General features: G+C 41.1%; 1 protein-coding gene across 1 annotated transcript in view; it reads left to right on the forward strand.

Annotated features, from left to right (window-relative positions):
* The window catches only part of DNAJC15 (DnaJ heat shock protein family (Hsp40) member C15), an 82,981-nt gene that overhangs the window by 10,551 nt on the left and 47,460 nt on the right, over positions 1 to 24,970 (forward strand). Inside the window, exons 2-3 of the mRNA XM_079778952.1 lie at positions 16,523 to 16,574; positions 18,936 to 19,009. Of these exons, the coding sequence (XP_079635078.1) occupies positions 16,523 to 16,574; positions 18,936 to 19,009 (126 nt within the window). The remainder of the gene's footprint in view (positions 1 to 16,522; positions 16,575 to 18,935; positions 19,010 to 24,970) is intronic.

The following is a 24,970-nucleotide window of genomic DNA, read 5'->3' on the forward strand; positions in this document are numbered from 1 at the left end:
GAAATTTGTTTTTAAAGTTTCTTTTAAAGTAGACAGTCAGAAGTTTTTCTGACTTGAGAACTTAAAAATTATTAGGCTGCTTTGACCAGGCAGGATCTTCCCAAGATTTTTCTAATAACTTTTATTTTTCTCCTGAATTTTTGATTTTTGTTGTTGTTGTTAATCCTTACCTGTTTGTTTTTTTTTACATTGACTTCTAGAAAAAATGAAAGGGATGGTAGGAGGGGGGTGGGAGGGAGGAGGAGGAGGAGGAGAGAGAGAGGGGGAGAGAGAGAGAGAGAGAGGGAGAGAGAGAGAGAGAGAGAGATCAATTGGTTACCTTTTCCATGTGCCTCAACTGAGACCCAGGACCAAACCTGCAACCCATGTACCAGCCCTTGGCTAGGAATTTAACCCAAGACCCTTTGGTGCAGGGACTGATGCTCTAACCACTGAGAACACAGGCCAGGGCTTCTTCTGATTTTAAAAGAAACTATCTATATATATATAAAAGGCTAATATGCAGAGTGTCCCCTCGGGAGTTAGACTGGAAGACTGGGAATTCAGTCACTCACTATGATGTGTGCTGACCACCAGGGGACGGCACGGAACATGGTGGGCGACCAGTGGCAGTGGCAGGGCGCTGAGGGAGCGAGGGAAGGAGGAGGTGGAGAACTGCACGGTGGCGGCACGTGGGTGGCAAGGGAAAGAGGAGGTGGGGAGGCGTGGAACCTGATCGGCCCTGATTGCCGGCCAGGCCTAGGGACCCTACCCATGCACGAATTTCATTTACTGGGCCTCCAGTACTATATAATAAAAGCCTAATATGCAAATTGTCCCCTTGGGCAGTGGTTTGACCGGGAGTTTGACTGGGCGATTGGGAGTCCGACTGCTCACTATGATGTGCGCTGACCACCAGGGGGTGGCGTGGAACATGGCGGATGTCAGCGATGCGGCACTGGCAGTGGGTGGCAGTGGAGGCGCTGCCGGCCCCGATGGGCCCCAACGAGAGCAGGACCGCGGCAGGATGGTGGAGCAGGTGAGCGGGCAGCGCCAGGCCAAGGCAGGTGTGAGCGGTGGCCCAAACGCCCCACTGATCGCCCCGCAGACGGCGGGGGGCAGGGCCGTTGCCCAGCTCCCAGGCACTGAGGGAGAAAGGGCAAATGGCAATATTAAAATGTTTCTTCTAATTATTTCCCTTTCAATGTGCATGAATCCGTGCACCGGGCCACTAGTTGTTTAATAATATCATATGGTAACTAGAAGCCCGGTGCACGAAATTCGTGCACGGTGGGGGGTTGTCCCTCAGCCCAGCCTGTACCCTCTCCAATCTGGGACTCCTGGAGGGCAGTCGGACATCCCTCTCACAATCCAGGACTGCTGGCTCTCAACTGCTTGCCTGCCTGCCTTCCTGATTGCCCCTAACTGCTTCTGCCTGCCAGCCTGATCACCCCCTAACCACTCCGCTGCCAGCCTGGTTGATGCTTAACTGCTCCCCTGCCAGCCTGTTTGCCCCCATCTTCCCTCCTCTGCCAGCCTGGTCACCCCTAACTGCCCTCTCCTGCAGGGTTGATCACCTCCAACTGCCCTCCCTTGCAAGCCTGGTCCCTCTCAACTGCCCTCCCTTGCAGGCCTGGCCCCTCACAACTGCCCTCCCTTGCAGGCCTGGCCCCTCACAACTGCCCTCCCTTGCAGGCTGGGTGCCTCCCAACTGCCCTCTCCTGCTGGCCATCTTGTGGTGGCCATCTTGTGTCCACATGGGGGCAGGATCTTTGACCACATGGGGGCAGCTATATTGTGTGTTGCAGTGATGATCAATCTGTATATTACTCTTTTATTAGATAGGATAGAGGCCTGGTGCACGGGTGGGGGCCAGCTGGTTTGCCCTGAAGGGTGTCCCGGATCAGGATGGGGTTCCCTTGGGGCGTGGGGCGGCCTGAGCGAGGGGCCTGTGGTGGTTTGCAGGCCGGCCACGCCCCCTGGCAACCCAAGTGGAGGCCTGGTATCTGGAATTTATTTTCCTTCTACAATTGAAACTTTGTAGCCTGGAGCGGAGCCAAGACTCCTGCTGCTTCCTCTGGGGTGGCAGCCATTTATGTGGCAGTTAATTCACCTTCTACAATTGAAACTTTGTAGTCTTAAGTGGGTGAGCCTGGCCAGGGTGTGCGGAAAGCTTTGCCTCCCCTGTTGCCGCCGGCAACCCTGGCCTGCTCTCCCAAGCTCCATTCTGCCGCCATTTGTTTGAATTTGTTTACCTTCTATAATTGAAACTTTGTAGCTTGAGTGGAGGCTTAGGCCTGCAACGGCTATTGGAAAGCTTGGCTTGCTCTGTTACCTGGGAAACCTTGCTCTCTGTGGCTGTAGCCATCTTGGATGGGGGTTAATTTGCATACTCGCCCTGATTGGCTGGTGGGCGTGGCTTGGCTGGTGGGCGTGGCATATGTAGCGGAGTGATGGTTAATTTGCATATTACCATTTTATTAGAGAGGATTGTAGTAGCTACAATTATTAAATATTTACCACATGTAAAATACTAGGTGATTTGTAAGGATGTCCTCATTTGTGAAAATTCATACCAACTTGAGGAAGTAGACATAATTATTACCCTCATTTTGCAGGTAAGGAAATAGTAGTATAGAAAGGTTAAGTAACTTGACTAAGGTGAGGGACTTGACAAGTAGAGAACCAAATTTCAAGCCATATTTCTTTAATATGTAATCCAAAGACATTCTCATGATAAAAGGTAGGTACTAAGAATATGTAATTACTGTTAACATTTTGGTTTATATCATGTTGGTTGTTTTTCTGTGTGTATATGTGGTACATTTTGTTATAACTTGCTTTTATTCTATATTTAGCATATTGTCTGTAAATTTTCCTCAATGTATTATGTAATTGTCGATGCATATTTCAGATATGTCCTAATTTATTTACTTATTCACCTACTTTTGTGTATTCTAATTGTTTCCAGTGTTTATGTTATAAATAATGCAGTGATGATATTCTCATGTATAAGTTTACGCACTTCTCTGATTATTTTCCTAGGATAATTTTTAAGATTGTAGTTATATCAGCGGGTTACTAAATAAATGCAAAGCAGTACTTAAAAGATTATTCTTAAGAAATCACCGTGTAAAGCAGGGATTTAAGTTTGGAGAATTTTAAAATTATATTAGAGAGTGGAGAAGTACTCATTTGTCATAAGCCTAAGAGTTTTGTTTCTTATTATGTTTGGCTTTTGATTTTGCTTTGCTTTGTTTCTGTTTTGCCCTCCTATTTACTGTAGTATTGCTGTAGAAATGAATGCTTATCTGTAGTTTAAAGTAAATTAAGTGACTTTGAAGTGGAGCAAATACAAATTAGTTAGCTTTGCCTTTCCTTTTTACTTAATTTAAGGTTTTCATGGAAATTGGTGTTTTGAAAGAAGTTCAGATGTTTTTGTTTTTGGCAATGGAATAATAATGGTAAGGGCTAGGTAGATAAGTGGATTGATTCAGTTTAGATATGAAAATCTGTGAAAGTCATGTTGGCTTGTCTTGAAAATTTTAGAGAATGATAATTGTAAAAATTCTCTTTCTAAAGTCATTTTACCATTTCTGATACCCAAGTATAAATTCCCATCCCCTCCTTTTGATCTGCATATTTAACACCTCTCCCAAATTCTGATCTTCAGGCAATCTTCCTTGTTTCCTCTCTTTTCTTTCTTCCACTTGCTGTTGTTTACATTCAAAGAGCTTTTCTGGAAATTGAATCAAATAATAAGGCAGCATAAAACACTGAGTTCAGCAGAAAGTGATTTGCTTGTGATTGACCCTTAAGAATTGAATCACTGTGAGATAAAGAAAGCATGTTTTTTGAGACAACCTGCTCATTCTTCTTTTCCACTTACGTGAGACTTTTTTTTTATTATTTTTTTAATAATGCTGTGCTTGGGTTTTTATTTATCATCTCATAATGGCATGTTTTTAGAAAAAGAAGTCTAAAAAAGAGCTTATGACACCCTTTCTGCCCCCAGTCCTCTCATAGTCTTTCCTTTCAACAAAAGGCAACTCCATTAAACCTTTTGCACTCGGATGTCGAGTGTGACTCGACACGGTTAGCATTAGAATAAAGGAATCGAGAAAAAAGCAAGCGAGTGCAAAGGGTTAAGGCAGTAGCCTTGGCATCCTTTTTCTCCCTCAGCTTTAATTGACAAATGAAACATTGTATATATTTAAGGTATACAACATGATTTGATATATATACACATTGTGAAATGATTACCACAGTAAGCTAATTAACACATTAATCACCTCACGGTTACCTTGTGTGTGTGTGTGTGTGTGTGTGTGTGTGTGTGTGTGTTTAGGTGTAACGAGATCACTTAAGATCTACTCTCTTAGCACATTTCATATATAAAACTTATAAAGTTTGACCAACATCGGCCTATTTCTCCTACCCCCAGCTCCTGGAAACCACCATTCTACTCTCTGCTTCTATCTGTAGTTTAAAATAAATTAAGTGACTTTGAAGTGGAGCAAATACAAATTAGTTAGCTTTGCCTTTCCTTTTTACTTGATTTAAGGTTTTCATGGAAATTGGTGTTTTGAAAGAAGTTCAGATGTTTCACTGTATTTTGCATTTTTTTAATCCATTCATCTGTTAATGAATACCAATTTCTCTCTTTCTTTCATACCTCATATCTAATCTCTCAGCAAATCTTGTTGGTCAGAATATATCCAGAATCTGATAACTTTCCCCATCTCCATCGTTAATCACTTTGGTCCAAACTACCATTATATCTTTCTTTGATTATTTTAATAGTTTCCTAACTCACCTCCATGCCTCTGCCTTTGACATGTTTAATCTCAATATGACAACTAGGGAACATTTTAGAATTCTAAATAAGATTATCTTAAGCCTCTGCTCAAAACAGTAATGTCTCATTTCACTCTGGAAAAAAAAAAAAAAAAGCTGAAGTCTTTATTTTGACCCCTAAGGCCTGTCATAGTCTAATCTAAGGTTACCTTTCTGACCTCATTTCCTATTCTTTATTTACTCCACCTCACATTCTGCTCTGTGCACACTAACCTCCTGGCTGTGCCCAAGTACACCAGACATACCCTGCCTTAGAACCTTCAACCATGTTCCCTCTACCCACAGTGATTTTTCCTTAGATATTTCTTCTTCATTTTCTTTTTTTTCTAAAGGCACCTTTTCAGTGAAGCTTTCCTTGCTCACTCTGTGAATTTGCCACTCTCTCCATACCTCATTTACTTGCTTACTTTTTCTATGTAGCCCACTCTCTATTGTCTATTTTCCTTACTTAGATTGTTTGTATTTGGTCTCACGTTAAAATGTAGCTTGACAAGGATAGGGATATCCCCAGGACTTCGAATTGTGATTGGCAATTCTAATAAACACTTACTGAGTGTTTTTTGAAATCAGTCAACCAATCAGAGATAGGAGATGGCTTCCAAATGACTTCTTGATAAAGTACCTAACTCTTTTATTGGGAGTCTCTTTATTTTTGTTAATGTTTTTTAGCAAGTCAATTATTCCTTTATGCTTTCACATTGTGGATTATCTTTCTTTCATTTTTATAATAAAATTTACCTGACACAAGGTCCTAAACATAATTTTCTTTGTCTTCCATGAGACTTTTGGATATATTTACCCTAGTCCAGAATATTTTGAGGCATGGTTACATGTCAATCTCTTAATCAAGTTTAACTATCATTATTCATAATATTTTCTCATTTCAAAACATAATTCTTGTCACTGTAGACACCAGTACAGTACACAAAGCCATCTGGATGGTAGGGAAGCTTTTAAGACCATTTTTATTCCATTACACAAACTTTTTAAAAACACACTACGTGCCAGGTACTTTGGTAGATTTTGGAACTCCAAAGAGGTAAACATAGTTCCTACCTCCAGAAGCTCACACTTTAAAAGGATTTGAAATAAGTAAACCATCTATACTAATAATAGAGGAATATGCAAATTGGTCAGTACGCCCTCACGCAACGACGAACAGCAGGCTGCGTGGGGTGACCAGGTCGGCGGGGGGGGGGGGGCAGTTGGGGCAACCAGACGACTGAACAGCAGTCTGGGTGGGGCAACCAGGTTGGCAGGGGAGGCAGTGAGAGGCGACCAGACCGGCAGAGGGGGGCAGAGAGGGGTAACCAGGTCAGTATGGGGCGGGGGGGCGGTGAGGGTTGACCAGGCTGGCAGGGGGAGCAGTTGGGGGCAATCAGGCCTGTGGGAGGGGCAGTTGGGGCCGACCAGGCTGGCGGGGGGGGGGGAATTTGGGGGTGACCAGGCCGGCAGGGGGCGCAGTGAGGAGCGACCAGGCCAGCAATGGGGGCAGTTGGGGGCGATCAAGCCTGCGGGGAGGGCAGTGAATGGTGACCAGGCCGGCAGGGGGGGCAATGAGGGGTGACCAGGCTAGCAGCGGGGGGCAGTATGGGGGGGTAACCAAGCTGGCGGGGGGGCCAGTGAGGGGCGGTCAGGCTGTCGGGGGGGGGGCAGTTATGGGCGACCAGGCTGGAAGGGGGGGCAGTGAGGGGCAACCAGGCTGGCAGGGGGGGCAGTTATGGGCGACCAGGCCCTCAGAGGGGGGCAGTTAGGGGCGATCAGGCCAGCAGGCAGAGGTGGTTAGGGGTGATCAGGTCAGCAGGTGGGGCAGTTATGGGTGATCAGGTGAGCAGTTAGGAGCCAGCGGTCCCAGATTGTGAGTCGGACATCCCCTGAAGGGGTCCCGGATTGGAGAGGGTGCAGGCTGGGCTGAGGGGACCACCCCCCACCCCCGTGCACAAATTTCATGCACCAGGCCTCTAGTCTTATATAATAAAACCCTAATGTGCAAATCAATAGAATGGCAGGATAACCGGTTGCTATGACGCACACTGGCCACCAGGGGGGAGACACTCAACGCAGGAGCTGCCCTCTGGTGGTCAGTGTGCTCCCACAGGGGGAGTGCTGCTCAGCCAGAAGCCGGGCTCACAGCTGGCAGTGGCAGTGTTGTGAGCCTCTCCCGCCTCCACAGCAGCGCTAAGGATCCCTTGGGGGATGTCCTTTGGGGAGCAGGCCTAAGCTAGCATTCAGACATTCCCCGAGGGGTCCCGGACTGCGAGAGGGCGCAGGCCGGGCTGAGGAACCCTTCACCCCCCGCCCCCCTCCCCAGTGCATGAATACTGTGCACTGGGCCTCTAATCCTACCTAATAAAATAGTAATATGCAAATTGACCGCACCTTTGCTACACCAAAGCCACGCCCACCAGCCAATCAGGGCGAGTATGCAAATTACCCAACAAAGATGGCAGTTAATTTGCATACGCTGAGGGAGGGAGGAGTGAAGACTGAAGACAACTTGGAAGAGGGAGGAAAAGCGGAAAGCAAGGTGGCTGCCAGAGGGAAAGCCTGGGCGGGGCGGGGCGCAGCGGCGCGCAGGTGCAGGCGCTGTGGCCACAATGGTGGCCGCAGCAGCCGCTTGCAGGATTCTTCCTGCAAATGGGCTACTAGTTATTAAATAATATACTAGCTATAATAATGGAGAGGTCTGCTAAGTACTAAGGGACACTGAGGTGAGGAAGTGGGGAGGGAAAGCTTTACTGAGAGATGACCTCGAAGCCGTTTGTTGGTAAGTAGGAATTTTTCAGGAGCACCTAGCAGAGTGAACAGAGAGGAGTAAAGTATGCAGCTGTATGACTGAAGAAAGGACTAACAGAGTTTTTGCCATGTTTAGACTGTGTGCTGGTTACTTTCGTAACCTTATCTTATAAGTCATTATGAGCATCCTACAACATAGATATTCACAATGCCAGTTTATAGATGAGGAAATGGGCCCAGGGAGATCAGTTCAGGGTCACAGCTGGTAAATGTTAAGTTGGAATTGTAGTCCTAGCCTGGTTAACTTTGAAGCTCATGGACTATCTATCTGTAGCACCCCTCTACATACATGCAAGGGTGAAGTGGTGGAATATTGAAGGAGTTCATGCTTGCTGCATGGATGAAAAACATGAAGGCTTATGAAAAAAGTGAAGGTTTACCGCAAGATACTAAGGGCAAAAAGGGAAGGGTACCAGTTAAGGATGAGGAAGATGATGATATGGAGCAGAGTTGAAGGCTCATACTTTTGTAATGATGCTATTTGGTGTGGACATAATTTTTTTTTTAAATTGATTTCAGAGAGGAAGGCAGAGGGAGAGAGAGATAGAAACATCAATGATGTTTCTGCCTCCTGCATGCCCCACTCTGGGATCGAGCTCACAACCCAGGCATGTTTTCTTGACCGGAATCTAGACCGGGACTCTTCAGTCCTCAGGCCGAAGCTCTATCCACTGAGCCAAACCAGCTAGTGCTGGACATGACTTTCATTCAGCAACACTTAGTGATCTTGGAAAAGGATTCTCTATGATAACTCTCTCGCGATTTTAAAACCAACCAATGATTCTATTGAGCATTTACCTCTAAGCTGATTGCTATGGTGCTATCAAGCATATGCCTGGAAATATTTAAATCTAACTTATTCATGCATTGTATATGGTCAAAGGGAATGCAGTGAAAAATATGCATTTTGGCCGTTTTGACAAATATAATCTAAAGTCATGCATTTTTTAAAACTTAAGTATTTTTATCAATATCACATAAATTTGTTATGTACATTTTTATCATGTTTGTTTTCCATGGTGACCATGAAGCAATTGTTAAAAACTGAATTTACAAATATAGTGTAAAGACAATGTTTTCTATTTTCCCAGTCTGGCCAATTATAAAAGAATTTATTGGTGGGATTTTTAACTGGTTTGTAACTGGTTTAATTTTTAGGTATATATGTGTACATATTTCTAGAAAGATCATCTTGTTCTACGTATGTGCTAGCCCAGTTTTGTACAGCGCGCGCACACACACGCGCCTATGTATGTATGTGTATATATATCTCCTATATAATAAAAGGCTAATATGCAAATCAATCGGTTGCTATGACGTGCACTGACCACCAGGGGCCAGACGCTCAGCGCAGGAGCTGCCTCTGTTGGTCAATGCGCTCCCATAGGGGGAGCGCTGCTCAGCCAGAAGCCGGGCTCATGGCTGGCAAGCGCAGTGGAGGTGGCAGGAGCCTCTCCCACCTCTGCGGCAGTGCTAAGGATGTCTGACAACTGTTAGTAGGACATCCCCGGAGGGCTCCTGGACTGTGAGAGGGTGCAGGCTGGACTGAGGCTCCGCCCTCCCTGCCCCCCTGCGAGTGCATGAATGTTGTGCACTGGGCCTCTAGTGTGTGTGTGTGTGTGTGTGTGTGTGTGTGTGTGTGTGTGTGTGTGTGTGTGTGTGTGTATACATTTAATTAGATCTTCTGCAGGCTTAGAAAATGTTAGTTATTATTATTTATTTAAAAAAATATATATTTTTATTGATTTCAGAGAGGAAGGACGGAGAGAGAGATAGAAACATTAATGATGAGAGAAAATCACTGATCCATTGCCTCCTGCATACCCCCTGCTGGGGATCAAGCCTGCATATGTGCCCTGACTGGGAATTGAGCCGGGACCTCGTGGTTCACACCAGCCAGGCTGTTAGTTATTTTTCTAACCCATATACATCTGACTCTTCAAAGAAAATGTTTTAAAATTAAAACTTGCCCAAGGCAGTCTTGTAAATATTTTTTTTAAGAAAAGAACAAAGAAAAGCACTTTGTATGGCATCTACACTTACCATTCACTATCTCCTACATATGTGTAACATGTATGGCAGTTTTAGCTTAGGCCAGTGTCTACACACCTTTCTTTTTAAATCACACTGCCTGATTTTATTTTCAGCACACATTCTAATTTTTCTAAGTCAAAGAAATCATAGCATTTCTCTACTTTCTATAAATGCACAGATGTACCATGCTGTCAGTCAAGTTGCTTGAGCAATTTTAGACATTTAACCTGGTTATTGCCTATTTGGTAGAAAATGACTGTACTTGTGGTACTAACACTATGCCTGATTTACCATTTTGCTTTGAAATTGCCTTTTCAATGTCATTTGTGTCATCCGTTACTGGCAATTTAGATTTAAAGCATCATTGTTTAAAAAATATTCAAATAAAAATTGAAGTACATCTTTGTTCTTGCCACTGAATCAAATACTATGTTGCATATGTAAAAGAAACAAAATAGATCCTGGTAACCTGAGGATACAGTACTGAAGTTTAAGTAAATGTGAAATAGCATAGTGATAAAGCATATGTGAAATTTTTTCAGCAGAAGTAGAATACAGATGTTGATGGAATTCTCTATTAACATGGCTATGCAAAATGAACCATGGGCTATTTAAAAACTCCACTGTGTGTTAAATATTATTTTACTTTTAAAAATTCTAATAAAGGTTAGGTCAGAGTTCTGTGTGAACTACTTGCTCAGGTATCAGATTGACTGTATTGTACTACCTATTTCCTAAATTTGCAATTAGGGTCATTCACTAATGTGGAAGGTTGGGGGAACTTGTTGTGTTAGAACTCTCTAAATTTGGGTCTGAAAAAAACAAAAACAAAAACCAATGACTTTAGTGAATGAAAAAATGTTAGGTAGTAGATACGTTTTGTGTGGTTTTTTTTGGGAAACAAATCATATTCCTATTTTGGACCAGTTAACATTAAAGGTTTAAGTTAATTGAGTACATCTAACAGCCTTAGTATTTTTATAGAAAACTTTATGAGGACCTTTATTCTTATTTCAGAGGACAAAATCTAGTTGTGTAGAACACATTATATATATATTTAAATTTCAAGTTGGGCTCAGCTTCCAAGTAATATATGTTTGTTTGTTTCAATTGTTTATGCTAAAAAATATAAACTGATTTAATATCAAGTTTATTAAAATACAATTAAAGAGGTAGATCAGGTACAACACCTTTCCAACAAGGAATTTTAGTTCCAATAAAGAAATGAGACTTTGATTAGCTGTGCTATACTTTGTCTTCTCAGTATGGATCAGTAAGCTTTTGATTGCATAGTTTTTAGTCATTTATTGAACATCTTTTTTTGCTCTAGTGATCCACCTAATTTGGGTTTCTTTTTGTTGGTTTTAAAGGTGTATTTATCTTTCAATAAAGTTGGTCTTTAGAAATAGAGATCATTTCTTGGAATCAAAATTATTTTTCTTGTATTATTGAATGAATAAAAAATGTATATATAAACAGCAGGTCCTTGCTCTAGAGCTTAAAGGTGAATGAGATACTCCCCTGGACCTCAGTGAGCTTCCTATTTATTTATTTATTTATTTACTTATTTAATTTCAGGGGTTCTTATGTTGGGGTTTGTGGACTGTATACATATATACATATATGTATATATGTATATATACATATATATACTTATATATATACACATATATATATATTTCTGGTTTACTGTGGTATAGATTTCATCATATTTTTAAAAGGCTCTTGATATCTGCAAAAGCTAAAGGAGGCAGAACACCTAACTATAATTTAGTGCAATAAATGCTATAATAAAGGTCTTTGGGAGGTTAGCATAAACACTGGAGGCCCAGTATGTTCTACACAGGACCCTTTGCCTTGTTCCATACTACTACATCTCTTGTACATAGTATAATGATTAGTATATAGTGTGATGTTTGTATCAGTGAGGGTCCTGGTAGTAATAGATGGATGGCTTTTTTTTGAAGATAGTTTATTGAAGGGACTATTTGCAGAGGTGTGGGCATGGTTAGGTAATAAAAAAGGGATGATCATTCTGTCAGGGACTTGGAACAGTTGAAAACTGTTAACCACCCAGGCAAAGGGACAAGGAAGGGGATGGGAATTGTATTCTAGAACTCAAGAGTTGTTGGCATGGAAGAGGAGCCACAAAATAGGAGCTGTGTCCAAAGAGGAAACAAAGCTGGGAATAATTTGTACTATTATTTCTACCTCCTTCCACTTTTTGCTTTTCTGCTGATGCTTCCTGTTGAGAAAGGCAATGTCACGTGCACAGGCTTTTGACTTTGCCTACTCAAGCTTCCAACACTTCCTTACTAAAAGATGAGGAGCCACTCTGACTTTGCTCAGTTTATCACCTTCCTGGGACTATTAGTCCCTGTTTCAGGCTCTTGAAGTGGTCTTTGTTCTGCTTAAGGCATAGTGTCCTCAGACATGCCTCCAGCTTTCAGTATTTTAGAATCCATGGGTGGGATGGAGTGGGGTGGAGGGGAGGGTGATGGGGTCTTTCTGCTGCAGCATTAGAGCATGCTCCTAGGCTTGTTTCCTTTTGACCACTGCCAGGGCACCCACTAGCTATAAGGGACTCATGCACACACTTGGTGCTGACCTTGGTCTGTTTCTTCTCTATGTGAGTAGAGCATTGTTCTATCCAGTACTTGACTGTGTTGTGTTTTCCTTGGCAACTTTGACACCGAGATATAATGGGCCGAAGTATTTGGAGTCCTGTGGTGGGATTGGTAAACTAAGTGTAGCCTTCTGTTCCACATGTAGTCCTTAGAGATAAGGGAGGCAGAGGTGCAGAATAAGGCAAAGAAGGGTGGAAAATGCATCTATAGGGACAAATGGAGAATAATAAACAGTGTTAAATACTTATTTGTTCATTTAAACTGAATTCTTATTGTTAAACACAATTTAGCCTTAAATATTTATGGATTTAAATGAAAAATGAGCAAATGCCTCATAGCTTAATGTTTCTGATAGAAATACCTTAAAATAAAAATCCCTTTGGAATTGTAGAGGCAACTATTTATTTCATATATTTTGAATAGTTGAAATAGTAAAAATGATGCAATAATTATTAATCTATAAAAATGTGAAATTAGGACCACCCAGTGTGGCTCAGTGGTTGAGCATCGACCTTTGAAGCAGGAGGTCACAGTTTGATTCCAGGTCAGGGCACATGCCCAGGTTGTGGGTTTCAGGCTTGATCCCCAGTGGGGGGAGTGGTTCTCTCTCATAATTGATGCTTCTACTTTTCCCTCTCTGAAATCAATAAAAACATATTTAAAATGTGAAATTAGGTTAACTCAACTTTTTAAGGTTTTATATTTTTGAAATAATGCATTTTTCATAATGTGAAAATTTGAATTATTTAATCTAGAGAAGAACAGTACATTTTCTCGAGGCTACCTCAAAAACCACTTATGTGAATTTTCTCAGACAAATTTAAATGTTATAAAACATTATTCATACTTCTGTTATGCCACTTATATTGAACTAGAGGCCTGGTGCACGGATTCGTGCACTGGTGGGGGGCAAGGCCTGTGGGGGATCTGCCCGCTGTGGGAGCACCACTTATCCTGGTCAGCACGCGGTGCTCCCACTGTGGGTGTGCACTGACCACCAGGGGGCATCTTCTGCATTGAGCGTCTGCCCCTGTGGTCAGTGCACGTCATAGCGACTGGTCGACCAGTGGTTTTGCTCGTTCCGCCATTCGGTCACTGGGCTTTTATATACACTCAGTGGCCAGATTATTATGATCTCTGAACGCATAATAATCTGGCCACTCAGTATATATATATATATATATTAGAGGCCCGGTGCATGAATTCGTGCATGGATGGGGTCCAGCCAGCCTGGCCAGGGGGAGGGGACATGGGCGGTTGGCCGGCCTGCCTGCTGGTCGAACTCCTGGTTGAGGGGACAATTTGCATATTAGCCTTTTATTATATAGGATATATACTGAGTGGCCAGATTATTATGCATTCAGAGATCATAATAATCTGGCCACTCAGTGTATATAGATAATAGCTAGTTGTTTTTATCATGTGCCAAGTTTTTATGCTGTAATTTACATACATTAATATATTTTTATTGATTCCAGAAAGGAAGGGAGAGAGAGAGAAAACATCAGTGATGAGAGAGAATCATTGATTGGCTGCCTCCTGATTAATCTAGCTTTTAAAAGATTTTTGTTGGCTCTGACTTACCTTTCACACCGCTAATCAGACAAAAACATTTCTATGGTATATCTCCTTAATTCTCCTTAATTCTGTATCCATACTAAGGGAGACTTGGAAATATATATCTGACTAAAAATGGAATTCTTGATCCCATAGAAGAAAAGGAGAATGGATATGGTGGGGCAACCATTGATCTGTGATACATAAGCCTTTTTCTGTTGTGGTGCACCTATTTTTCTAAAGTGACTAGTGTGGTGTGAGAAGTAAATCCCTAAGATCCAGCAGATTTTTATTATTATTATTTTTTTTTTATTGATTTCAGAACAAGAAGAAGGGAGGGAGAAAGAGAAATATTGATTTTCTGTTTCACTTATTTATGCATTCATTGATTGTTTGGCATATTGGGACCATGCTGTAACCAACTGTAAGATGGAGGGCTGAGACTGAAAAGCATATAATATGGGGTATATACCAATTTAAAATAGATTTTTATCAGAATGAGCTCATATCTTTAGATTCTGAACTCTTGACTCTTTTTAAATAATTTTTACATCATTCTAGAAAGATAGAAATAGACTAGCTTTTAAATTATTTACATTTTAAATGGTTTTTGGAAATTAGACATATTTTCTAAACATGCATGTAATGTTTTACTAAATTTTTACATATAGTAAATGTCATTGAGTATTGAAAGTGTAATGGAGGGGGAAAAATGTGCCTTTTATCTTTATACAAGATAAATATATTAAATGCACTATTAAGAATAGTCTGTAGAAAACATTTCAGCAATCCTCCTATATAATAAAGAAGGAATATGCAAATTGACCATCACTCCTTTACAAAGATGGCTGCACCCACAGCTGAGGCCAAGTTCCCATAAGGAGCCTTAACGAGCAATCAGCAGGGATATGAGGCTATGCCCTCCCCCGCCCCTGTAGGGCTTGACAGGGGACCTCAAGCTGTGTCCCCCGCCCGGAAGGGCTTGACAGGGGACCTCAAGGTGTGCTTCCTGTCCTGGTGCTGGGCTAGGGGACCTGAGGCTGCTCCCCCTGCCCCAGCGCCAGGCCGGGGGACCTCAGGCCACGCCCCCCATCAGGTAGGGCTTGACAGGGGACTTCAGGCCGTGACCCCCACCCCGGCACCAGGCTGGGGGACCTCAGACCCCACCCCCCGCCCGACGGGGCTTGACGGGGGACCTCAGGCTGTGTCCCCCACCCTAGCACCGGGCCAGGGGACCTGAGGCTGCGCCCCTCTGCCTGGCTGGGCTTGATAGGGGACCTCAGGCCGTGCTCCCCACCCAGCGGGACTTGACAGGGCACCTCAAGGTGCACCCCCAGTGCTGGGTCGGGGGAACTCAGGCTACGCCCCTGCCCAGTGGGGCTTCACGGGTGACCTGAGGTTGCGCCCCCCCACCTGGCGGGGCTTGATGGGGGACCTCAGGCCATGCCCTCCACCCAGCGGGGCTTGACGGGAGACCTCAAGGCACGTCCCCCACGATTTTCTGGTCTGGGCTGGGGGACTTCAGGCTACACCCCCTATGCCCCCTGCCCGGCGGGGCTTGACAAGGGTGGGATTGGCCGGGTCTGGATCTAGCCCAATGGGGGGGTGCTGGCCGGGTCTGGGTCTCACACGATTTTGAGGTGCATGTGGGTGGGCAGGGACTTGACTCTGGGTCCCATGGTGCGCTCCAGACTCTGACAGGAGGAAGGTTTTTATATACATTTTACTTATTTTCTTTCATCTCTAACACTTCTATTATAGAGAAGGGGCAAATAGCAATATTAAATTATTTCCTCTAATTAATCCCCTTTTAATATGCACGAATTTCATGCACTGGGCCACTAGTAGGTAATATAAAAGCTCTAGGTTAGAATGAATTCAAATTTATGCAAATTAAATGAAAATCTAGAATTATTTTAGTTCACTGAAAACTAACTGATATAGTGCACAGCAGATATAATCCCATCAACTACAGATTTTTTTAAAGTTCTATTGACAGAAGAACTTGAAGAAAACGTAGTATTTAACATCATTATTTACATTATTAGAGGCCTGGTGCACAAAATTCGTGCACGGGGGTGGGGGGGTGGGAGGGTGTGTCCCTCAGCCCAGCCTGCACCGTGTCCAATCTGGTATCCCTCTCTCAATCCAGTACTACTGCCGAACCACTCGCCTGCCTGCCTGCCTGCCTGATTGCCCCTAACCACTTATGCCTGCCAGCCTGATCACCCACCAACCACTCCCTGCCAGTCTGATCGACGCCTAACTGCTCCCCTGCTGGCCCGATTACCCCTAACTGCACTCCCATGCCAGCCTGGTCACCCCTAACTGTCCTCCACTGCAGGCCTGGTCGCCCCTATAACTGCCCTCCCCTGCAAGCCTGGTCCACCCAACTGCCCTCCCCTGCAGGCCTGGGTCCCCCCCCCCCCCCCCCAACTGCCCTCCTACAGGCCTGGTCCCTCCCAACTGCCCTTCCCTGCTGGCCTGATCGCCCACAACTGCCCTCCCCTGCCGGCCATCTTGTGGTGGCCATCTTTGTCCACATGGGGGCAGCCATCTTGTGTGTGGGAATGATGGTCAATTTGCATATTACCTCTTTATTATATAGGATTAAAAATGATTTACTTAAAAGTGAGTAATACTGTAAGTGATTGTTATTTTTTCCTCCATAGGCAAGAAGCTTGATAGCTGTAGGACTGGGTGTTGCCGCTTTTGCATTTGCAGGTGAGATAAATAAAGCTTACATATGAATAAATGTTATAAAGAAATTTTTCCAAATGACTCCTTAATAAGCAGACTTTTCGTATTCTAAGGTTTTGGGTTTTAAGATATACATTCTCATTCTCTTCACCATATATAATTATTGAACATTTGTCAGTGTAGCAAAATCTAGATAAACTTTGTAGTGAAGAAAAGTGATGATACAAAAGTTAGGAAAACTAGCCCCAATAATAGTGGATATTCCTGGCAATTTTTAGTCTGAGATATTGTGTACTTTAAATAAAACATCTTTAATATGAAACAGTATAATTGGTATGGGGTTTCTTTATTCTTCCAAATTTATTTCTTCTTGAAGGTAGGATTAAACATTTCCTGAGCTGTCAGTTCTTTCTGGTGAGAGTAGTTGTTCCCTGTAGTGTATTTATTACTTCATTTTAAAAATATTGGTGTATTGTCTTTGATAAACTGCCAAAATCACTTTTTTAGAAAGAACACTTATAAAGAGTTAAAACAAAATTGCTGTCTCTTCAATTTATACTTTAGAGTCATCAACTTATAATTTTAAATTGCATAGCTACTCCCTAATTAGTGTTTATCTTAGAGCATTTCCTTGTTGATAAAGATTCACAATATTTTCTTTTAGCATTTGTGTCTAAATTCCATGGATTTGCTCTTGTTAATTGGATGATCTTTTTGGGTGAATTTACTTCCCATTGTGGTTATATGGGGTTTAGTGAGATTCAATAGAAAACTGAGAAGAAAAAAAAAGATTTTTGTTTTGTTTTGTGTACTATTTAATTTTGTACAAGTCTTGTTTAAAGCACTTTAACAATAAGACCTTTAAAATCAAGAAGATCAGTGATTCAGATTCCCTTGGTCTTTATGTCATCAAGATCTTGTGTCTCAATATATAAATGACTGTGTTTTCCTGAGAAGAATATCATATCTAAATAGAATTCTGGTAAACTTGCCACATAACCATAAAACAATTTTAGTAATAATTATTGTAGGAGAATGGGCATAGTTATTTCAAATTCAAATGTAAGATTTTTATTTGAAATTAGAGAAAGATGTACTTTTGCTAGGGCATTTCTAAAATCAGAATTGGTATTTATATTCTGTACATACCACACTGTTGCCAAATTCCTATCACTAAATAGAATTCTATATAAGAAAAGGCTAATATGCAAATTGTCCCCTCGACTGGAAGTTCGACCAGAAGTTCAACCAGTGGGCGAGGCCGGCTGGCCAACCACCTGCGGACCCTCCCTGCAGCTGGCCCTGTCCCCAGTCGGCCCCCCCACCCTGATTGGGGGTTGGGCCAGCCTGCCAGCTGCCCTTGGCCCCTCCCCCCTGGCCAGCCCTGATCAGGGCAGGCTGGCTGGACCCCACCAGTGCACGAATTCGTACACCGGGCCTCTAGTCTACATATATAAAAGCCCAGTGACGGAACGACCAGAACGACCGGTTGACCAGTCACTATGAAGCTCACTGACCACCAGGGGGCAGACACTCCACACAGGAGCTGCCCCCTAGTGGTCAGTGCGTTCCCACAGTGGGAGCACCAGGATGAGTGGCTGCTCCTGCAGCAGGAGCAGCCGCTAGCACGCCCATAGTGAGGCTGAGTCTCTGCACCTATCAGATACCTGAGACAATCCAGACTCTGGCCTAACCCCACCAGTTGATGCTGGCCCTCTAAGGTGTGTTCTGGAAAGAGTGTGGGGAGCTGGCATAGGCAGATGGCAAGAAGGGATGTGACTGTGGACCCCCTGGGGAGGCTGTCCTGATGGCTGATGATCCTGGATCATGGCTGCCCTCTGTCTCAGGATTCAATAATTTTTATTATTAGGATATCTAAGAAAGAAAAGCACAAAAATAAAATAAATGTTTAGAAGAGTAGTCATCTTCAATGAGAAATTGCTAATAAATATCCTTGACAAATATTTCTTACATATTGCTTTTTTAGTTTAGAGCTAACTCCATTAAAATCACTCCTGTATTTTATAGATTCTGGACAGTATTTGCTTTCTATATATTCCAAAGTGATTATCACTGTATAAAGCAATACAAATAATCATTGCAGATTCATGAGTATCTTCATGTTAAAAGACTTCATCTACAGTTTTTGTGACCTATAACATTGCATAAGAAATGTATAACATTGACATTTTTGATTCTATAATGAACTAGAACTTGATAAATTTAATAGCCATGATAATGATATTCAATAAATTTGAAATTTGAAAAAAAATATTGAAATAAGCTATATAAAATAAATTATCAATAAATACTATGGTAAGCACTTTGTGGGTATTGACTTTGATTATAGAAAATATATTTGCTTCTATTCCTTTTGCTATTTAGGTCGCTGTGTATTTCAGATCTGGAAACCTCTGGAACAAGTAATCACAGAAACTGCAAAGAAGATTTCAACTCCTGTAAGTTAAAGACAGCTTTCATTAGAAAGCTCATTTTGATTTTTAAGTATCATATTTGATAGTAATTCAAAAAAATGTCTTGAATTTTCCAATTTTGTGGAAGGCTTACTTCTTTTATTATATCCTCAGAGAGTTTGTCTCATTTATTGATCTAGATTCTTTTAAGCTTCTTGGTCACATTTTAATGTCCAAACTTATTCATGGTTTTGACATCTAATTATTTCTTACTATTACATTCTTTTAGTATTATTACATCAATTTTGAGGTAATTTATTTTCCTTGTTTAATTAATATTCATTTGTTCACTTAGTGACTTGAAATAGAATAATAAGAATGAAAATAATGACATAGTTCTAAAATTTTTTCTTTTTCTTTTTTCTCCATTTTTTAAAAATATTTTTTTTATTTTAGAGAGGAAGGGAGAGGGAGAGAGGTGGAAACATCATTGATGAGAGAGAATCATTGATCGGCTGCCTCCTGCACTCCCCCTACTGGGGATTGAGCCCACAACCTGGGCCTGTGCTATTGACCAGAATCAAACCCAGACATCTTCAGTCTGCATGCTGACGGTCTATCCACTGAGCCAAATCAGCTAGGTCTCTCTATTTTTTTAAATGAAAAAAAAAAAAAAGGTGAATGAATGACATAGTTCCTTTTTTTAAAAAAAAACATTTCACATTTATTTATACCAAAATTGAATGTTTTATCACCATTCACTCACATTTAAAATCATTCTTGCCTGGTGTTCCATTTCTTTTTTATTTATTTATTTTCATTTTCTTTATTGATTAAGGAAGGTATTACATATCTGTTCTTATCTTTTCTTATCCACCCTTTGCCCACCTCCCCCCCCCCTCCCCCCACTCGCTCATGCCCTCAGCCCCCTGGTGTCTGTGTCCATTGGTTAAGCTTAATAGTACTAGTATATGCATGCATACAAGTCCTTTGGTTGATCTTTCCTCCTTACCCAACCCTCCCCTACATTCCCTCTGAGGTTCGATGGTCTGATCGATGCTTCTCTGTCTCTGGATCTGTTTTTGTTCATCACTTTAGGTTGTTCATTATAATCTACAAATGAATGAAATCATGTGATATTTATCTTTCTCTGACTGGCTTATTTCGCTTAGCATAATGCTCTTCAGTTCCATCCATGCTGTTGCAAATGGTAAGAATTCCTTCTTTTTTTACAGCAGCGTAGTATTCCAATGTGTAGATGTATCACAGTTGTTTTATCCATTCATCTGCTTGCTGATGGGCACTTAGGCTGTTTCCAAATCTTAGCTATATTGTAAATTGTGCTGCTATGAACATAGGGGTGCATATATACTTTCTGATTGGTGTTTCTAGTTTCTTGGGATATATTCCTAGAAGTGGGATCACTGGGTCAAATGGGAGTTCTATTTTTAGTTTTTTGAGGAAACTCCATACTGTTCTCCACAGTGGCTGCACCAGTCTGTAGTACCACCAGCAGGGCACAAGGGTTCCTTTTTCTCCACATCCTGTCATTTGTTGATTTGTTGATGATAGCTATTCTGACAGGTGTGAGATGGTACCTCATTGTCATTTTGATTTGCATCTCTCAGATAATTAGTGACTTTGAGCATGTTTTCATATCTCTATTGGCCTTCTATAAGTTCTCCTTCAAAAAGTGTCTATTTAGGTCCTTTGCCCATTTTTGATTGGATTGTTTATCTTCCTTTTGTTAAGTTGTATGAGTTCCCTATAAATTTTGGAGATTAAACCCTTATCAGATATAACATTGCAAATATGTTCTCCCATGTAGTGGGCTTTCTTATTGTTTTGTTGATGGTTTCTTTTGCTGTGCAGAAGATTTTTATTTTGATGTAGTTCCATTTGTTTATTTTCTCTTTAGTTTCCATTGCCCTACTTGAGTGTGGCTCTTCCACAAAATACCACGTGTTGGCGCGCACATACAGTGTGATTGAAACTTCGTGGCCCATGCACAGAAGTTGGTTTTCGGCCTGGGCGAGTCTATTTTGAAGAAGTGGCGTTAGGACACTCAAGAGGCCAAAGAGCTTCATGTGGCTTGCGAGCCGTGGTTTGCCGACCACTGCCCTAGGAGCTCTAAAGGTGAAGATATTGCTTCAGCATATGTCTGAGATTTTGCTGCCTGTGGATTCTCCTAATATTTTTATGGTTGCCTGTCTTAAGTCCTTTATCCATTTTGAGTTTATTTTTGTGTATGGTGTAAGTTGGTGGTCTAGTTTCATTTTTTTGCATGTATCTGTCCAATTTTCCCAGCACCATTTATTAAAGAGACTGTCTTGACTCCATTGTATGTTCTTGCTTCCTTTGTCAAATATTAATTGAGCATAGTGTTTTGGGTCGATTTCTGGGTTCTCTCTTATATTCCATTGGTCTATATGTCTGTTCTTTTGCCAGTACCAGGCAGTTTTGAGAACAGTGGCTTTGTAGTACAGCTTGATATCTGGTATTGAGATCCCTCCTACTTTGTCTTCTGTTTCAGGATTGCTGCAGGTATTCGGGGTCTTTTTTTATTCCAGATGAATTTTTGGAGAGTTCGTTTTAGGTCTGTGAAATATGCCATTGTTATTTTAATGGGGAGTGCATTGAATCTATAGATTGCTTTGGGTAGTATGGACATTTTAATGATGTTGATTCTACCAATCCATGAACATGGTATGTTCTTCCATCTGTTTATGTCTTCCTCTGTCTCATTTTGCAGGGTCCTGTAGTTTTCCGAGTACAGATCTTTTACCTTCTTAGTTAAGTTTATTCCTAGGTATCTTAAATTTTTTGGTGCAATGGTAAATGGGATTGTTTTTTTAGTCTCTCTTTCTGTAAGTTCACTATTGGTGTATAAAAATGCCTTAGGTTTCTTGGCATTAATTTTGTATCCTGCTACATTTCCGAATTCATTTATTAAGTCTAATAATTTTTGGATGGAGTCTTTAGGGTTTTCTATGTATAGTATCATGTCATCTGTGAATAATGACAGTTTTACATCTTTTCTAATTTGGATACCTTTTTTTCTTCTTCTTATCTAATTGCTATGGGTAGCACTTCCAGTACTATGTCAAACAGGAGTTGTGAAAGTGGGCATCCGTGTCTCCTTCCTGTTCTTAGATGAAATGGTTTTAGTTTTTTCCCATTGAGTATGATGTTGGCTGTAGGTTTGTCATATAATGCTTTTATTATGTTGAGGTATGATCCCTCTATTCCCATTTTGCTGAGTGTTTTTATCAAGAAAGGGTGTTGGATTTTGTCAAATGCTTTTTCTGCATCAATTGATATAACTGTGATTTTTTTCTCTCAATTTGTTTATGTGATGTATCTCATTTATTGATTTGTGGATATTATACCATCTTTGTATATGCAGGATAAATGCTACTTGGTCATGGTGTATGATCTTTCTGATGTAATGCTGGATCTGATTCGCTAGAATTTTGTTGAGGATTTTGGCATCTATGTTCAGGAGGGTTATTGGCCTGTAATTCTCATTCATTGTGTTGTCTTTATCTGGTTTTGATATTAGGGTAGTGGTGGCTTCATAGAATGGGCTTGGAAGTGTTCTTTCCTCTTGCATCTTTTGGAATAGTCTGAGGATAGGTTTTAGTTCTTTGAATGTTTGGTAAAACTCCCCTGTGAGGCTGTCTGGCCCAGGGCTTCTGTTTGCTGGAAGCTTTTTGATGACTGTTTCAATTTCCTCCATAGTTATCGGCCTATTGAGATTTTTAGATTCTTATTGATTGAGTTTTGGAAGGTTGTATTTTTCTAGGAATATGTCCATTTTCTCTAGGTTGTCTAGTTTGTTGGAATAGAGTTGTTCATAGTATTTTTTAACGATCTTTTGTATTTCTGTGGGTTCTGTTATTATTTTGCCTCTTTCACTTCTGATTTTGTTTGAGTCCTGTCTCTTTGCTTCTTGGTGAACCTGGCTAAAGGTTCATCAATCTTGTTTTTCCTTTCAAAGAACCAGCTCTTGGTTTCATCGGTCCTTTGTACTGTTTTTTTGCTCTCTATGTCATTTATTCCTGCTCTGATCTTTATTATCTCCTTCATTCTGCTCACTGTGGTCTTGTTGTTCTCTTTCTAATTCTTTGAGTTGTAGGATTAGATGATTTATTACTATTTTTTCTTGTTTTTTGAGGTAGGCCTATAGATCTATAAACTTCCCTGTCAAGACTGCTTTCACTGTGTCCCATAGATTTTGGATTGTTGTGTTTTCATTGTCGTTTGTTTCCAGGATGTTTTTAATTTCTTCTTTGATCTCTTTGGTAACCCAATCATTGTTTAATAGCATGCTATTCAGCTTCCAAATGAATGACATAGTTCTCTAAATAAATGTTGTTTATGTCTTTACTATATTTATATATAGTAAATGGACAATTTACAAATTTTAGAAATCTTTTGTCTTATGTTATAGTTGATTTTATAGTAGAGGCCCAGTGCACAAAATTTGTGCAATTGGGGCAGGGGTCCCTCAGCCCGTCCTGCGTCCTCTCGCAGTCCAGGAGCCATCAGTCAGACATCCTTAGTGCTGCTGCAGAGGTGGGAGAGGCTCCCACTAGCGCTGCTATGCTCGCTGGCCATAAGCCTGGCTTCTGGCTGAGTGGCGTTCCCTCTGTGGGAGCACACTGACCATCAGGGTGCAGCTCCTGCATTGAGCGTCTGCCCCCTGGTGGTCATTGCAAGTCATAGCTGTTCAGTCAATTTGCATATTAGCCTTTTATTATATAGGATCATGAATAGAAGACTCCCATGTTTTATAGAACTACATTCTTTAACATTGTGAAGGATGTGAGAGTGAGAAAATGAGAAAATTTTCATTTGTCTGTGGAGGCTCACAGATAAGGTAGAGTAGTTCAAGAGGTTGTCCTGGGTATACTGAACTTGGCATCTGCATTTCTTGAGAAAGAAATGATGCATGCCCACCTTTCCCTTTCCTGTGGGTTTCAAATTAAGAAACATGGCTTTTAATAAATTGTGCCTTGTTTTCACAAAGTACTTGCAGTTTGCAGTGAAACATTTTAGAATATCTTTATAAAATTTTTCTTAAAAACTTATTTGCTTCCTCTACACTTTAATATCATCTTGTTCTTAAATCTCATATTTCTTTTTCTCATTTTTTTTTGTTCTTTTTTCATTTTGCTGGAATACTGCCTACAGTAATTTTTCCTATGGGATTCATGGATGATAAATGTTTTAAGTTCTTTGTTAAACAATTTGTTTATTTCACCTTCACTGTTAATTGTTGTTTACCTGCTGGCTCCTTGGAGTCCGGTGGAACCAGTACTAGAGAAGTATAGTCATCTTCCCTCAGATTGAATCTTAGTGCCCTTGTGCATGTTTTCCTGTGTACTCGCAGCCAGATATTTTTGGTACTCAGACTCTCAACAGATTTCCAGGTGTTCTTATTCCTTGGTACTCTTTTGATTTTCTTTTGTTGTTTGTGCGTTTGGTTTTTAGGTATTGGTGATTTTTGTTTGGTTAGCTCTGCAAATTTAGGGGATTTTCTCTTTATTACTGATGTTCTGAAACTTTAAGGAATTATTAGTGAGTCTTAACTATGTGAAATTGTCTATCTATTGTTTTGTAAGATTCTCTGATATTTTTTGTTTGCTTGTTATTTTCTTCTATTGTCTCTTTTCTGCTCCTGGAACTCTTGTCAGAAAGATGTTGGACCTCTTAGTCTATCCTTTATGTCTCTTGACATTTTATCTCTTATTTTCTATCTCCTTTATTTTTTCATTCTACATTCCACAGAATTTCCAGAGACTATTTTCTAATTCACCAGGTTGGCCTTTGACAATGGCCATTCAGTTATTCAGTCCATCCAGTAAATTTTTTACATCAATAATTATTTAATATACAAGAATTTTTCCTGTTTCTTTTTCATAGCAACTTAATTCTTTTATGAATGTGTTATTTCTTTGAATAGCTCTAAAAACACTAATTCGCATTTCTTTCTCTTCTGCT

The sequence above is a fragment of the Cnephaeus nilssonii genome (assembly GCF_951640355.1).
Source record: "Cnephaeus nilssonii genome assembly, chromosome: 8".
NCBI classification, from domain to species: domain Eukaryota; kingdom Metazoa; phylum Chordata; class Mammalia; order Chiroptera; family Vespertilionidae; genus Cnephaeus; species Cnephaeus nilssonii.